General features: G+C 42.4%; 1 protein-coding gene across 2 annotated transcripts in view; it reads right to left on the reverse strand.

Annotated features, from left to right (window-relative positions):
* Window positions 1-18200, reverse strand: part of PRDM6 (PR/SET domain 6) — a 99022-nt gene that overhangs the window by 30439 nt on the left and 50383 nt on the right. For both annotated transcript variants that reach the window (XM_037028802.1, XM_037028811.1), the window contains one exon: window positions 1322-1449. In XM_037028802.1, the coding sequence (XP_036884697.1) occupies window positions 1322-1449 (128 nt within the window). The remainder of the gene's footprint in view (window positions 1-1321; window positions 1450-18200) is intronic.

Here is an 18200-nt window from a genome sequence, read left to right on the forward strand (position 1 = left end):
CTCACTGAATGGACAAGCACAGTCTTTACTAATCCTCTAGCTCCGAGTTTCATAAAGAACTTATTGGCAGACACGCGGCTGCAATAAAGGTGAGTAAAGGCCTGTACACAGCAGTGTAACCAAACACCGCCACGCACGCGTTCATTTGAACTATTATTTCATGAAATATAACTGCATCGGAAACCAAGGCAGTGAAGCCACATGCTGCCCAAATAAGTTCCTTTTGAGCTGAAGACCTTCAGAGAGCAAGCCAGATTTGTGCAGCCTTTAACCTATAAGGGGAATAAAGCTCTTTCTCTCTCTCTTTTTTTTTGGTAAGGCTTCATTTAAAAAAAAAAAGAGGAAAGGAAAATAAATAGCCACAGGCAGGACTCCAAGTTGCCGAGCACAGGGCCTCCTGCTTTGATGTGTCAATGGTGCCTAATAAAGCTAAACAGTTGCTTCTGATTCTAAAGGGAGCATGGCTGTTTATAACTGAGGTCATATATTTATATGGCACATGTTTTCGAGGGATTTTTGAGAAAAGAAGGCTTAGTGCTAGGGCTTTTTTTCCTATGTGATCTGTTTTGGCCTCTTGTCTCCACTCCAGCCTTCTTTAGCACTAAATGGAAAAGCTTGACCAACAGGTGCACTGAGCAGATGTGGCTGAGCATCTGCTTCTGAGCCCCCAAGAGGCCTCCCTATCGGACTCTGAGAAATGGGGGTGGCTCCACCTTGTCTTTGGGCTTTGCTCCAACCTCTCAGGAAAGCGGAGGCTTCCCCATGCTCTGGAACCACCTCATCTCCTGAAACATTCTGAATCATCCAAGGATCATCCAGTGCATTGGCACCTTTCTAGGGATCATGAGAGGTTACTCTGGCTCAGACCTTGCTGCCGAGCATAATGGTTTTGGAAGAGTAGCCTTGAGAAGGCTGAGAGTCCTTGGTTTCCCAGGTCTTTGTGCAAAGGAGCTGTTCAGCCTGGGAGGAGGCCTGAAGATGGCCTGGGCTGAATCTGTGGGTGTGCACACTTCTGCAGGGGCATTTGGTCCAAGCCAGTGGGCTTGCTGGGCTCGTTCAGGTGAGGATGTGGAAATAACTATACCAAGAGCACTGAGGGAAAGCGGCCTTTTACTATGATCTTTATTCCTGAATTCTCATGAAATTATGGTTGCAAGAACTAAGGGGATTTCAGAAACCTAGCAAAACAATTTCTGCCAGTCCTTGCAGAGCTCAAGCAAAAATCCCTGCAGAACTGTTTCAAAACTAGCAGCAAGCCTGAACTGGCATATGCAGGCCCAAGGGCCTCACTCCGTAAGCGGTAAATTGAGATATACTTTACCTGTACTGAACTACTGTTAGATTCTGTTCTCCGCAGTGCCTTGCACATCGGATATACCTCATCCAGCTTGACTTACTAGGTTCCCCACCATCAATAAAGTGCTGTAGTGTCCCATCTTGGTCATATATCTAGAGAAGAGGTCAGAAGGTCAAGTAGTTAGAATGAATCATCAGCAATCATTTTCCCTGCTTCCCTTGGTGTCCTTATGTATCGGCTGCAAGAATTTATTGTCCTTAGGTTTTCTAGTGCTTATTGCTGCTTGTGGAAACTCAACCAGGAAAATACTTTTTGGCGACACAAGTCAATCACACTTTTCTTATCAAGCCAATCTTCCCTGTATTAAACATATTTGTGGTATCTCAAGGATGTGAGTGACCATGTTTCCCAAAGAATATTTAATCTACTTTGACAGGCTACTCTTAAGTAATGAGCTGCTGGATAAACAAAGCAAGCTGAAAGGAGAGGCCACGCTGACATGGCTGGACATCCACATTAAAGGCCCCCAGGCTCAAACACACAACTGTCGGAAGGCATTCGGAGGCCGTCACTGTCTCTTCCACGAGCTGGATGACACCTGGCAGAAGGCAGTTGGAGAGTTAGGAGTGGCAGAGAACCGGCCAAAGAGACTGTGAGTTGGATGAGATAAATGGACTCTCACCTCGCAGAAGATGTAGGACTTCAGCTGTCGGACCTGAAACTATGAGGAGAGGAGCCATCAAAAAAGACAGACCCTCAAAGAGCAAAAGAAAAAAAACCCCTGTTTTCTATGTATTTAAATGTCTTAACTGAGGTTGGTCTATTGACTATTGCCTTGGGTCATCTCAAACAGATTTTCTTTCAAGATGGCATTCAAGGAAGTGAAATCTACTTCAAACCAGGCAATAAGCATGGGACAAAGTGCCCTGGAAAACAACTAGCCAGCCGGGCACAAGTGGAGGCAGTGCCGATGGCAGAGGCAATCAGCTCCCGCTTCCACAGACCAGGCCAGCGTTGGGCCCCTGGGGGTGTGGTCTGTAGAGGAGTGGGAGGTCAGGGGTCACACATGTATAGCAATTCTAGAAGGTCATTCCTCGAAGCCAGTGGTACAGTTCTCAGAAAGACCATCATGACATTGGACCTTTGCAAATAAAATCAACAGAGGGACCTGACAGCTGCTGAGGTGTTCCTGAGAGCATCCTGAGAAATCATGTCTTACTCTTCCTAGTCAGCTTTTCCACTTCTTTATAAATACTCACAGAGTATAAATCCTACAGTCTCATTGGTTACATTGGGAACCTAAAATTAGTGTGGTCATTCACATTCATTTAGCTCAGTATTTCTATATAGAGGGCCAAAGGGTATGGTAGTGACCACCTCTTTTTTTTTTCTTTTATCACCATTTAAAACAGCTGATTTTTTTTGCTTTTCTTGAACTCATTTGTCTCCACCCCAAACCTTTCCACTAACCCCCACAAATAAAAGATAGACATCAATCTAATAAATACAACTGTTTGGGAAGTCATGACTCGAGCATCCTGCAGTTTTCACAGCAGATAATCAGTGTAACCTGAGAAGAATGAACACATTCCTACATTACATTATATTTCAGATTAATAACTTCTTTAAATTCCTAGTTTGGGGATGAATGGCAGAGAATGAAAACATTTCATGTGATCGGTACATGTACTACATGAGCAATCTAATGACAGACTGCGTATTTAGATTAGATTACACTGCAATTATTTTATTGTTGTTTTGCTTTTGTTTTAGGAAGCCGGTCCAAAGATTGAAGGTCTCGACCCTGAGCCTGCCATTGACAGTCCCTGCAGCAGTGAACGAGGCCACCGGTTCCTCGTATGCCACTGTTTAGCAATAATGGAGCCAAAAATGTTGGTGGCCCAGCCCTCTGCCCTGTCCTCTCCCCATGTACAAACAAACCTTCCATGAGGACTGCTGGTGAAAATCATTATGAAGCATTTTGAGAAGTTCAATTCTCCTTTGTGCTTCTAGCCAATGTCACCAACAACCAGGAAAACGCTAACGTTCAGATGGAGTGGGTGCTACCTTCTGCATTAGCTCATTTGAACTCCAGAGACTTGCCAGTCAATCTTGCAAATTAGTGGAGTATAAGAAGTGTTTCCTCCTACACTCTTGTTTCAGCAAAAATTTTCTTAAACTAAGCGTACAGGAATCCTGGAATGGCTGTCAGGTTTTTTCCAAACATCACACAGTGTAGAACACGGCATGAGGCTGAGCCTCCCTGGCTTCAGCTAATAGTGATATTAAACTATTTCATGTGAAGCTGTGATGAAAACCCCATGCTCATAACCATGCACCCGATCAGAATGGAGGAAACTCATTCAACCATGACTGATCCCCTTCTTTCCCGCAGCCCCTGGAGCCCAGCTATCACCAAATCCAGGTGAATTCGCCTCCCAAACTTGCCACGTGTGTCCTCCTGTCCCTTCTCCAGTTACCATCCTAGCCCAAATCAGCCTCCTTTCTCACCAGAAGTATTGCAATGGTCTCTTAACTGGTCTCCAACAGCTTCTCCAGGCCTCCAACCAATTCTGTAAATGCAGCCAGAACAATCTTTCAAACACAATCTGATTACCTCTATATCACCCAACTCTGTCCAAAAAAGAAAACTTCATATATGTCGTGAAATGTCAAGTCATAGCAATGTATATTCCCAGCACGTAGGGAGCTCATCGTGCTCAGATGGCCAGCACCTCCTTTCAGTTGCTCAGGGAGGCCAGGCTGAGTGCCTTTGCATTCGGCGCAAGATAATTCTGGACCGTTTCTGTGAAGAGCTAACGTTTAAACTCAGTGTTTCTTAAAAGAGAAGTGATGGGCCAGAAGGCACTGATTCCTATTTCTGTTCATTCCTCTAGTATTAAAAAAAGATAAAACTGGGAAAACACCCAAATGTGAGTGCTAAACAGAAATTAAGGATGACTTATCAAACGGGCTCTGGGTAATTTGGGCCCTGTCATGACTGTCCGTCACTAGCTCAACTTTGTTTCCATTTAAGAGCTCAGTTTAAAAAAAGCCAGGGGGTCATACTTTGCATGTGACTAAGCCATACAAGGACACTGGGCCTGTCTGCATCCACCGGCTGTACCAGAACGGGCTGATGTTCTGCCTCCCAGGGGAGAGGGAACTACGTGTGGAAATGTTTCAACAGGTTTCAGCCTAGGGTAGCAGCAACAATTTCAAGTTCAGGAAGTTGTTCCTGGAGGTTGCTTCAACATCTGTATTTGTGGGACACAAAAGGGAAATTTTAAGTTAAATTCTAAGAGAACTAAAAAAATTTAAGGAAGTTAAGGAGACAAATTAATGCCAAGAGCAAACGTTATTTTGTTTTCTTTGCCATTTGAAAGATTTAAAATAAGCAGAGAAATATTGAAAATCATGCACAAAGTGATTAGACAGTCTCCTCAGGACCTATGAAAACACTGAAAAGGTGAGAAATTTTATTTAGTCAAATAGTAAGAATCAAGACAAGAGAGTCCAGTTTAGGTTTGGGAAAGATTCATTCTGAAAGAACACTTGATAACAGCACAGTTTTCCTGAAAACTGTGGGATTTTGTCCTACATGAACATGAAACAACCTAAGTTTCAATATTTACTCTGTCGTTTCTAAGGAAGCCAGAGAACTGACGCTCTGCAGGTGAAGAAACACGCAGGGCACTTGGTGGGAAAAGGGTTAAGTTCTGCGATGGAAAACCCTCAAAACCACAGACAGCGTATGTGGCACGTTTGTTTTAGAAAGCTGGTTCCATCACTGCGGAAAGGGAGTACAGAATGGCACGGTCGTGCTGGAGAACACTCAGGCAGTATGAAATAAAGCTGACAATGCATATCTAGAAAGTTACCCCAATGAAACTCTGATACATGTGCCTAAAGAAACAAGTTCAAGGGCATTCCTTGTAGAATTGTTCATAATAATTAGAATCGTTAGATGAATAAATAAACCATGGTTTGTTTATTCAATAAAATAATATAAAGCACTTAAAATTGCTGAACTGGTTCTGTTTGTACTGAGATCCAGTTTACATAAATATCAAATATATATGTTGACTGAGAAAATTAGGTTGCAGATTGATGCGTAGGATACCATTTGTTAACATTTCAAAATCTATAAAATAACACTCTTAATGGTCTATCTTATAATAGTGTACATTGGGATATACATATAGCAATCTATCTATCTATAGACATCATAAAATCCTGAAAGGGCACAGTGGAAGGATTCCTGGTAACTTCCCCATAGTACTGGCTTGAGAAAGAAGAGAATGGAGGAAAACAAAGGGAGCAGCCCTGGCTGGGTAGCTCAGTTGATTAGAGCTGCTTACAGCATTGTCCTGACACATCAAGCTTGTGGGTTCGATCCCTGGTCAGGGCACATACAAGAATTAACCAATGAATGCATAAATTAGTGGGACAAAAAAATCAGTGTTTCTCTCTTTCTCTTTCTCCTCCCTTCTTTCCTTCTCTCTCTCTCTCTCAAATCAATAAATTAAATTTTTTTTAAAAGAGAGAGGGCTTTAACCAGTGTGGTTCAGTTGGTTGGGTATTGCTCCATAAAGTGAAAGGTTGCTGGTTTGATTCCAGGTCAGGGCACATACAGGGTTGTGGGTTCAGTCCCCAGGCAGGGCACTTATGAGAGGCAACCGATGGATATTTCTATTCTCCTTTTTCCCTCCCTCCCTTCTCCTCTCTCTAAAAATTAATTAATTAATTTAAAAGGGGTAATTAACACTTTATCTGGAATGCTTGATTTTTTTCTAAAATAATTTTGAAGTAAATATGGCAAAGCGTTAACACTTTTTTGGTAGCCTGTACACTGGCACTTATATAGCATACAATATTTGGTGCTGCTCTGATTTTTCCCCCCAAAAAACAAACAAAAAAATAAATAAAAAGAAAACCTAGCCATTCTTTCTTTGTAGTTTCATTTTTGCATGCATGATTAAAATAATGAAGCTGAGCATCTTCCCCAAGGTTAAAAACTACACCTGTGTTAGCCTCCTAGGGAAAACAGTTGTAACACGTATCACTGCGTTATCGACCACTGATTTCATTTGTGATTGTTGCTTGGTGCTATTCTAAAACCACTGTTTTGGATTTGTACTTTCTCTTTTATCTTATAACAGTGGGAGCAGAGACACAAGTAAGGGTAAAGCTCATTTTTACCTTTTTAAGGGATTTTTTACAGTTTCCAATCCAATAACATTTATTGGGACGCAACATATGTGATTGAAACAATGATCACAAATTCTGCTTCATTATAATCCATGTATGGCAATAACGGAAACCAGCATGCAAAGGGCAGGTTTTACTGCAATCCTGGATATTAGGAAGCACCACTCACTCTCATTATCTTATTTTCCCAGAATAAGAGTCTACTTTGAATGAGAACAGCGTGAGTCAAGAGGCACCAGCACCATATGTGACAAACCCTGGCCATGAGTGGCTTGTCCATGGCGTTGTCATTTATGAATGCTGCCAACTTACATTAACAATAATACTAATCGGAGAAACAATGTTAGCCAGAGACTGACTTGGGCCCATTTTAACCAAAACGCAAGAAACCCATATTGGTGGTTCAGAGCAGTCTGTTTCTCTAAAGTCAGATTTAAAGACTAGTGGCCCTCGGGCTGAATTCAGGCAAATAACCAACATTGTTTTTCCTCCACACCACTTCGAAAATTTGAAAATTTTACTTATTGTCTCATTTTTCTTTAAAAAAATCAAAATATAGCTCCCCATCCTCTAGCACTCATCCACTGAAGCTGAGAAACAGAAGGTGGCCCCCTCTAGATTGGCCATGTGCTTTTCTACTGGGTTGGGCAAAAAGTTGGTGTGGTTTTTCCCATAAAATAGAAGGCACATCGTTCATTGTCACCAATAACTTTATTAATTTGGATATTTGAGTATGTTGGCTCTCTCCTGTGTGGCAGAACACTGACAGTTCTCAATTAATGTCTTGCTTTGATCGCTATCAACTTCAACTGGTCCACCTGACCGTGGAGCATCATCCAACGAGAAATCTCCGGCATGAAACTTCACAAACCGCTTTTGACGTGTTTGATCAGTCACAGCGCCTTCTGTATAAACTGCACAAACCATTTGTGTATGTTTCAGTGGCCTTTTTACCTTTCTTAAAATGATAAAAGTATAATATGCTGAAAATGTGTATTTTCTTCCATCTTCAATATTAAAATAAAAATTCATCAACTTTGATAAGTTTTTTTAAAATGCACGCTGATATGCCAGCTGTCACAAATCAGTCTAACAAAAAATGTTTTGAATAAAGTTGAAGACAACTAAGTGCTATTAGAGCCATCTTATGGAATAAACAAAATCAACTTTTTGGCCAACCCACTAGTTCTCCACAGTCGCTACCACTCACTATTGTCTTATAGGCTTCTTTACTAATTTACCTACCTGTCTGGCCTCTTCAAGCATCTAGGTGCGTAATCCCAGCTGTAAAGGAATTAGTGCTATTCCTGAACATCAGGCTATTACAGTGGGGGCCACTTTCAAGGAAACTCGTCTGAATGGATAGCCTGGAAACACTGCAAACAATGATCTCTCCTGCGCTGCCCAGGAGAGAGCTGACTGAGAGCCCAGCTGCTGTGCTGTAGTTTTCCAGGGTGTGGGAGAGCAGAGAAAAGTATTTGTTTCTTTCATTTTTAACAGCAGAAGCTTTCAATGATTTTTTTAAAGCAAGGATTCCCCTTTAACTCAAAGAAGTCTTAAATGTGACAGATGCTATAAAAACAGATAAAAACTTGCCCTGGTCCACTATAACAACCCGATGGAAAGAAAGTTTCATGGTCCACTATAAAAACAGATAAAAAAGTTAATCGGGAACACCCCACCAGCTCAACGAGCCTCACCTTGCTCTCCCAGGCAGTTCCTGGGGTGTCAGTGAGGGCCCGCAGTGAACTGAGGGACCCTGTTCAAAAAATCACAGGCAGCACACTGCCTGCAGAAGGGGGACCCCCACGAAGGGGTCAGTCACCAATTCTTCTATTAGAACACTGAGTACCCTGGCCTAGGACTTGAGTGCCTACGAAAATCAGATTTGGAAGGGACCTCAGGCATCATCTGTTCCAGACTGACTGGTTTATACATAGGGAAATGAGGCCTCCAAAAGTTGGTGACTTAGACAAAGTAAAATGACTACTTGTCAGTGGCAGAAGGAAGCCTCGTCTCCAGGAATCCTCACACTGTCCTCCCTCTCCCCCGATCCTTCTGCCTTCCTATTAGAAGTGTGCTGAGGTCTCCCTGGTCTCATTTAATCCTCCAAATACCCAGAAGAGAGTCAATGATCTTAACTGAGCAGCTGACATGACGGAGCACATTTTACGCCCAAACATCTAACACAGGGCCCCGCCTGTAAGAGGAGCTCAAAACATGCTGAAGTAAGTTGAACTGAATTTTCGCAATAATTCTTTAGCTTCTTAAGAGATCTGAAATTTTATTCAAAGCTTGAGAAGGAACCCCACTAAATGCAATTAAAACTTCATTCTAAGCCCTAACAGCTAGAGCTCTTTAAGGAAAATAGGACACCTTCCTTAGACCTAACTTCTTCCAATCCTATGGCATGCAAGGGTGAATTTCACAGGATGACTGGATGTATTAAACAATTACCACCGTAACAGGCTGAGGAGAGAGAGGTCTTTGGGAGTTTCTGGTTTAGACCTCAGATCCCAGCACTCTTTCAGTTCCTTTCACAGCACGTGGAGGACTCAGGGATGAACAGCTACAAAGATGGTTTCTTAGGTCTCCTCCAGCTTATCTCCACCCAGTGTAAAATACAGAAAATTTGGGTTTCAATAACCAAGTGTATCAGTAATTTGAGAAACTCTATTGAAAAAACACACTGTCTGCCAAGATGGATAGAAACGTTTTACTGTGAGATTCCTTTGTGCCAGGAGGTGGAGGTGCAATCTTTGCAGACTGTGGATAGCTATAGGCTACAGCATTGTTTCAACTATGAAAAGGTAAAACCAGAATACCTCTGTTGCTAAATAAAAGATTTTACTTTTAACAGTGTGGTTGTTAGTGGAGACTTTCTTAAGTATTACCACTGCAAACATGCAATGGAAACAAATGGAGAGGACTGAGTGCAGAAGTTAAGAGCATGTATGTTGGTATCAGCTCCAACACCTGTGGGCTATAACTGTGGCTCCACCTCAGGTGGCCATGTGACTTTGAGCAGTTTTGTAACTTCTTTTTTTTTTTTAAGATTTTATTTATTTATTTATCTGTAGAGGAGGAGGAGAGAGAGGGAGAGAAACATCAATGTATGGTTGCTTTTCGTGCATCCCCTGCTGGGAGTTGGCCTGCAGGGAACCGGCCTGCAACCCAGGAATGTGCCCTGACTGGGAATCGAACCCCGATCCTCTGGTTCGCAGGCCTGTGCTCAATCCACTGAGCTACACCAGCCAGGGCAGTTTTGTAACTTCTTGAGGAAGCTGAGACTGTCTCTAAAAAAATGGTGCTGATGATGGGTCCTGTGTTTAAGAACTGATAGGAAAAATCAAATGAGCTATGGTATATGTAAAGGACTCAAATGGGCACTGGGTACACAGTAAGAGTCCAAAGACCATCAGCTGTCTTTTAGGCCAACACTATAATTACACGGAAAGCGCCAGCCCAGGCATAATCTACTACCGTGCTCAGGGACACTGACCAGGAGATAATATATGCAGCGTATGCAAACTCATCATTGCTAAAGTTAGCAGACCATAAGCTCAATGAAGGCAGTCATGCTTTTCAAATGTTTTTTAAATGTACCCATAGCTACCTTATACAAGGTTTTGTACATACCAGGAAATCAACTTCTGTTGAAAGAAGGAGAGGGAGAAGAAAAGGGAGAGGAGAAAAAAATTGGGATGACATACAGGAAGTGTAAAAGTAAACCAGTCATTCCAATTTATGTTTTTATTTCCCAGATGAGTCTATCAAAAAAAACCCAAAATATTTAAAATGCTGGATGAATGTGAATACAATCTAGAAAATAACAAAGAAGCATTTCTCCCATCCTATATTCTCTGTTTCCTAAATTTAATGTTTTCAATTTAATACAATGTTATAAAAATGTCATCAAAAAGATGAAGTCACCCACCACACCTTTAAAAGCATTCCTGGAGCATATCTGTAATATTTGTAATAACTAACAGGTAGTTATTACAAGTGTTTTAATTAATTATGGCTTGAGGACCCCAACAGACCTCTCCCTGAACATCACCTATCATGTAGGAATGCTTGACTTCTGAGGCCACCAACATTTCCCACCAGAGAAGGGCCCGACTTACAGTGCCTCATTTTTACATGAATGATGGACATGCTCAAGGCAGGTAGGCTCTCCATCTCATCCAAAGTCCATGGATGAGAAGCAGGGGACATTTGTGGATGGCAGCCTGGAGCTCCAGGCCAACAGAAATCCCTGTTTGCCAGGGTTTCCGGGCACTGCTGCCCAACCAGAGAGGAAAACAGAAAGCACACCACTGTGGTCTCCCAACTTCTTCAAGCTTTCCAATCAAGCTAAATCAAGGCTTCAGAAGACAGACCCCCCAAACAACGTTTTAAAAATGAGTGAAACCATTTGTCTCCACCTTCACACAACGAAAGAAGAGTAGGTCATACACATCTGCCAGGACTTTAGTTTCTATATTCCTTTCACAAGCTTATTTGAGCCTTATAGCTGACCTCAAAGGTAGGCTGGAACATGACTCTGTCTTACAAGCAAGAAACTTTGGGCTGATGAGGTCAAATGACTTGCCCACAGTAAGGCAACTGGTGAGTGTGCCAAGGATGAACCCCTCTTGAATCACAGGCTGTCCTGTTATTGCTTTTTGCTTCACATCCCATCTGTCCTATCAGGGAGAAATAGTAGAGCTTTTTCTTTAAAAGCACCTGAAATTCTCCAAATGAGAGCCATGAAAATGTTCACAATGATTAATAATGTCCTTTATAAAACAAACCCCTATTTTCAGAATAAATGTCAATTCAGTGAGAACTACTTAAAATTTACACAAAGCAGCCACGTAATGGATAAAGACAACCCCCAGACCCTGCATTAAACCACTCTCCCTCCACTGACAATGTGCAATAATGACCAGGGACATCAAAACCCGGGTAAGGCATATATTTGTGGAGGAAGATGCATATTTTACAATGAAAGCTTCTTCATTAAAGGAAATATTAGCTACTGTGGCCATATTTGTCTGCGTTCAGTGTTTCAACTTTTTTCTCAAGTATATAATACTATAGGGTTTTTTTCCTTCATTTCAATCATTTCTTCCTCTTCCCTTCATTAGAATTAACTATTTTTTGTTGCTATTTCTCTTAAGAAAACTCTTACCTCTTGCTTCGGTGTGTAATATTTTGAAATGTTTGGAATGGCAAGATCCTGAGACAAGGCTTCCAAGGCCAAGTAATAAACGCCCCATAAAATAAATGAGTAATGGTTATATACACCGTTGCTGTATTTTCAGTAATGCTGATATAAAGCTATATACTGTACTTTGTCAATTCACATTCATCAAGTCTCAGAAATATTAGAAAATCATTAGAGGTTTATGTTGAGCTTGCAGATAATACTAACATATAAGTCAAAGCTGAAATATGGTAATCAGAAAAACCGTTGAAAAGTGTCAATAAACTGTAAAACACCCGTGGTGGGGTTTGTGAAGCCTCCGTCAGAGAGCCGGCCATGTGAAGAAATGGAAATGGGTATTTTGGTCTCACTGTGGGTCAGCGGCTGCTGTTGTGTGTCAGGCCCGCAGAAGAGACTGGGTGACTCAGGAATCCAGCACCGAGATCTGGGAACTCCTGGGAGCTCCTGGGAGCTGCTGAGCATTTGGTGAGTCAGTCGCACTTATCTCCGAGGACGCCAGCGGCCATCAGTACGTAGCCTGCCATCCATCAATCTGGAGTCCTCTTCAGACATCCCCCGTCTGTTGATCAGAGGAGGACTTTGGGGAATCAGGCCTCCATTATCGGGATTTTGCCTGTGATCTGAACAAGCCACTGAACCTTTAACTTTTCACTTGGCAGAAGCATATACGCTGGAAAAGTCCTGACAGTTCATTCATTTTGCTCCATCCCGGAGCCGGTTGATGTCTGACTGGTGAGACCCGCCCTCTTTGATGTTGTACTCCTTTGAGAGTGCCCTGCTGTGAAAAAAATTTTATCCATCCAAATTAAAGAGAAATATTTCTGCGTCCAGCTGTTAGCTGTGACATGTTTGCCATTTTTCAGGGCGCTGGCTTGGTGCCATCCACAGACTCGGCTGCAAACCCACCCGTCTCCCTCTCCTCCGAGGCAGCAGTAACATCCACACTGCACGGCCGTCGCTAGGGCCCACGGAACATCAACACTAGAAAGGAAAATACTGCTAATCCCAATCGCTAAGAGCAGCCTCGGAAATATTTGCACGTGGCCGTTTCTCTTTCTCATTTCTTTTCTTTCTTTTTTTAGTATCTTCATTAATGTCTTTCATAAACTGCAAAATTGTCTGACATAATTCACCCGTGTAAAAATTGCTTCCATTCGGTTTTCCAAAAATCTAGTTTTTAATTAAAGTAAGCAACAAGAGGTCCTGACTTCTATTAAATATATTTACAAATGAAATGAACTTGGCGCCTGTGAAAACTTGTTTCATATGGAGAGAAATCTGTGTAAATGAAGAAAAACTCTCATGAAAGCTTGTATAAACGTTTAGATCCAAGTAATCAAAAAAGCCTGTGTCTTCTTATATTTATTAAGTGTCACTGGGGGCTTGTAAAGATCGCTGCCACGAACTGGGAGGATGATAAACAAAGGGCCGCTCACATTATCCCCCCCCCCCCCGTTTTTCTCCATACACTGAGATGAATGAGCAAGACGCCACAGCTCCCCGTGAGCCTCCCGCTCCTGGCCCTTCTCACTCCTCTCCCTCATTTTCACTGCTGCTGAGGGGTCAAGGGATCGGCAGAACTAAGTCTCAGCACTTCGTGTCAGAGATCCCGCCTTGAGGATCATCTCAGACTGAGTAGCGCACGTGCACAGTTACTCACCATCCTTCCTCCCATCAGGAAAGGGGGGTTGTAATAAGATAAACGGTTAGAAAAACATACTATATGTGAGAAAGTACCCATCTCGGAAAATAAGCCACAGGGAAATCTGAGTTAACATGCTTCTCCTCTTGGAAAAACAAAACCTTCGTTTTCCACCAAACAGAGAAGACGACCATGATCTTGTTTAAAAAATTCTAGAACTATTACCAGTGTGAGCTGATGGAATCTGCACATTACTAATACTAATATGTATACCATATAGCTCTTCACTAGAGAACTATAAAAGAACACCTTCAAGTTACAGCAGACAGTGGGGCACATACTTGCATTCTCCATATGGCTCACGCAATATAGCTCATGGAGCACTACTTAACCCTTACTGTACTGGAAATTTCTGTTTTATAAATTCTAGTGGGTGTAACAGTATACCGACCTTGGTGAAACCTATTACGGATTTTATACTTCAACACGGCAGCTAATGAAGAATACGATTTCTAAGCAGCTTGAAGCAAAGCCTAGGCTCGAACTGATCTGTTACGTAACAATCATATTAGACACTTACAAGGCAGTCATAGGGAATGTCCCTAAAAAACCAGGCAGAGCCTACTTCTATGTATGTGCAGACATACACACCATGCCCTAGAACTCAGCCACCTTTTAAAGAACTTTCTGAAGACACAAAATATTTGTCCCAATGAAGTCATGGTTTCCTATGGTTTTACTTTCTTTTCAGAGCAGTCTACAGCTTTATTTTTTTCGCTGAAATGTGTCACTCTTTAAATTATTATGTTTTCCTAAGTCTACGACATTCTTTTCCTAACCGCACCAATAAAGTGTGATTGTCAGACACACTTTATGAGAGGGAAGTGACCATGTGTCCAGGGTACAAAACATATTTTCAGATCTTAAATAATTTAGGAGACATTCCTTACGTCAAGTCGAGACAGTACTGAGCATGCATGCATTTTCCAATTTGCACCGTCCTGCCCTGGATCACAGGACAACCGCAGAGACGCCATCGACCCTCAGGTCCAGCGCTCTGAAAAAAGAGAGTGTGAGGGTCACAGCTGTCCGACCAGGCAGGGCCCCGAGGGAGAGCCCCCTCGAGTCACTCTCCTCCCAAGATAACTGCTTACAGGAAAAACCTAATGAGATTCCAAGTTTGTCCTGGAACAAATGATATGGGAGAAGGATGGATTTTGGCTTTTCTGAATCATTTTCTTGAAGGAAGGGCTGTACCATTGTACAGAGGACTAAACAAACGCACTTGTTTGCTGTAGGTCTCCTCCCCATCAAGGCCCAGAAGATAACGGGGTAGAAGACAATGGCAGTAACCGTGAATCTCGAAGGCAGACTTCTGACCTGCCAGACAGTATTCTCTCCACAAACATTTAGTAAGCAGCTAAATATCAGCCACTAGGCTTAATGCTGGGCATTAAAAAGTTAGGACCCAGTCCCTACCCTCAAATAATTCACAGTTCAAGCGGAGAGATACACACATAAACAAAGCAGAAGACATTTATTCTGGCACCACAATCTGTAGATTTTTCCCACCTACACTTTGGATATTTGATGTCTAGAATGGGTTTACTAAGTGTGGCAAGGGTCATCCTTTGCAATTTTGCAAAAAGAACATCAGAATGGAAAGAGTTGAAGCTAGTTATTGAAACAAATAACTAGGACTGTGAGGCAGCATTAAACAGATGCTTGATTAAAATCTGCCCATCTGTAACCCCAATGAGGGTAAAGATAAAATCTGTCTTGTTTGCCATAATGTCCCTAGTAATTAACATAGCTTAGCTTACTATGGTACATGGTTCATTAAATGTCTGTGGATTGGTTGGTTGGCTGGCTGGATGGAAGGATGGACAGACAGGTAGATAAAAGGATGGATATCCACAAGGATACCGGTGAAAGGACATGATAACTTCTAGGCACCCAAGCACTAAGGGCTGGACCAGGTCTCTCTGTCCTCTAGACAGGCCAACACAGCTAGGGCAGAGGTGAAAATCCAACTGGGAGAATTTTAAGTGATGCAATGTTACCTGAAAAAGTGTGTGTGTGTGTTTAAGATTTTATTTATTTATTTTTAGAGAAAAGGGAAGGGAGGGAAAAAGAGAAGGAGAGAAACATCAGTATGTAGTTGCCTCTCACACACCCCAGTAGGGGATCTGGCCCACAACCCAGGCATGTGCCCTGACTGAGGATTGAACCAGTGACCCTTTGATTCACAGGCCAGTGCTCAATCCACTGGAAAACTAGGGCTAGAAAAGTGTCCTTTGCTTCGCCAGCTAAAATGAACACTTCTTTTATTATTCCTCATCCCCCCTCCTTAGTTCTTGAGGGGTTTTTTTTTTTCAGCTTTACTGAAGTATAATTGACAAATAAAATGACAGGATATTTGAAATATACATTGTGGTGATTTGATATGCATATACATTGTGAAAGGACCATACCCCCACTGCTAATTAGTACATCCCTCACCTTCACCTATTTATCTTTTTTTATGGGAACATTTCAGTTCCTTTAAAAATGCCCCACAGTTCTCTGCAGAGTCGAAGCTGCTGCAAACCAGTTGAACGGAGACTTCAGTCGATGGTGAGGCCAGAGACTACTAAGAGACGGGCACATACCTGCCTTTCTGCCAGTGTTGGTAGCTCCTCCCACCCCATCCCCTCAGAGTGTCCCCCTTGCGGGTTATTGTTGCTGCCCCTCACAGAATCTTCCCTGTAGGTGACTCCTTTTCTACTCTCTATCATGCTTCAGTCCCTCTCTGCTGGGTCCAATGCTCCCTCCCATCAGGATGCTGGAGCTGAGATTTACTCCTGACTGTAAACCCAGTCAAGCCACTGCTCCTGGAAAAAAAGTTCGCATTTTGAGCTTTACCTTCAAGTGAGGCTTGAATGGGGGCATATCACTCTTTGAATGAAATTCAAAGTACTGTAGCAAGTGCGTAAGTCATCCAGGGACAAATGACCATTCCTGGGACTCCTCCTATTGCACATATAGCCCATTTGGGTCCCTGCAGAGATCCAGGGGGAGGCTTCTGACTCTGTTCCTGCAGCTCCAGGGCAAAAGCACATGCTTCTTCAGCCAGGTGGAGCTCAGAGGAAAAGGTGAGGGGTTCTGGTGACAGGGTGACCCCAGCTTCTCTGGCAGAGGAGTTTTGGGGGGATCCTCCCCATGGGGTGTCAGCAGGTCCAATTCATAAAGAGCCTCAGGTTTAGACCTTTGAAGTCATTTTCAAATGAGGTTATAACACAATCACACACATGGACTGACAGGATTAAAAGGAAGCCTTCTTTGCACGCTCTTGAACTTGGTTCCTTTGACTGGACCACACTGCCTGTAGTGAGCCATAAATTAACATTTTTATAAATCCCGTAATTAACTTATGAATAGCATAATTATATGTTTCCGGCATTAAAAACATTAAGTTGTTAAAGGTAAATATTTAAGTATGCCCCTTTTTTTTAACCCTATTTTAGCCTTTTTCCCCCATACATCAAGGGCCTCCAAAAATGGAAGTGGCCCAGGCCTCTACACAGCCCCAGTCTGGGCTTGACGCTCATTTTCCACAGTGGGGCCAGTGTGCACAGGCACTGGAACACGGCGCTTTCTCGCAGAGACCATTCTGTGTTCCTGGATAGGCAGGCAAGTCCACAAGGCTTGATTCCCCGGAAATCCAACCAAGAGATCCTGTAAACCTGAACATCTGGGGCAGAGGGTTTGCAAATCCTCTAGGGAGCAGAGGTATGACTGTCAGCACCAAAGAAAAGCAACCACCTAATTACCACATTGCCATAACCTGTATGCTTCCTAATTCCTTACTAGGATTCACTCCTTTCCACAGGAAACACTATGAGTTCAAAGAAAAGAAGGGAAAGATATCTTACACTGGGGTCCATAGAAAGGTTTCAGACAGGCTACAAGAAATCTCAAGATTTCCTAAAATCTCAGGAAAATAATGCAGGTACATCTAAGTAATCTTCTGGTAAGATTGTCCATAGATTTTAGTAAATTCTGAAAGGGGTGTCTACAAACACAAACACACACACACACACACACACACACACACACACACAATTGCAAAATCCCACACATTCAGATAGGAGAACATTGAATGAAGAAAAGGAGATAAGAACATTTATGGATGCACTAGAATCCTTGGGGCGTTCTATGTACTTTGGAGAAGATGCTCTTTAAAGATTGATAGGTTTATTTGGTCTCTGAGTTACTTGACCTCATTTTCATTCCCTCCTCTCTGGAGCTAGAGACACTGAGATTCTTATGTTCCTTTTACCATATTTTCATTTTGCATTTGATTGCAATTGTTTCGATGTGTTGGCTTTACCTAAATCTCTGCCCACACTTCCAGGACCCCCAGAAAAGTAAACTGGAATAGAGTCCTTTGGTTGGTTTATTTCACAATACAGATATTTTCAGGTTAGAAACCATGTGAGTGGGTCAGGTGACATCATGCACCTCAGTGTTTCAGCCTTGGGGACATTAACCACTGCCTATTCTGGATTGAGTGAGGCAACGGTTACTAATACTTGAAAGCACCCCCTGTCAGCTTTGATCAAACCCTTTCATGGCACCATTTTTTTTCCTACAAAAAAGAAAGTGTATAATCACATTAAATGGGCCCATCCAATAGAACTACCTCCTTTGTAAGATAGAAATGTTTTATATTCTAAAGCACTGTTTATCTTTCTCTGGCTTATGCCTTTATGTTTCCTCATTTATTCTTTGGAAGATGAACTACAAATTAGGAATGCTGAGTTCTAATTCTGACTTGGGCAGAATTAAGTTTGTGA

The sequence above is a fragment of the Sturnira hondurensis genome, unplaced genomic scaffold (assembly GCF_014824575.4).
Source record: "Sturnira hondurensis isolate 20B ecotype Veracruz unplaced genomic scaffold, ASM1482457v3 Scaffold0001509, whole genome shotgun sequence".
Classification (NCBI taxonomy): Eukaryota; Metazoa; Chordata; class Mammalia; order Chiroptera; family Phyllostomidae; genus Sturnira; species Sturnira hondurensis.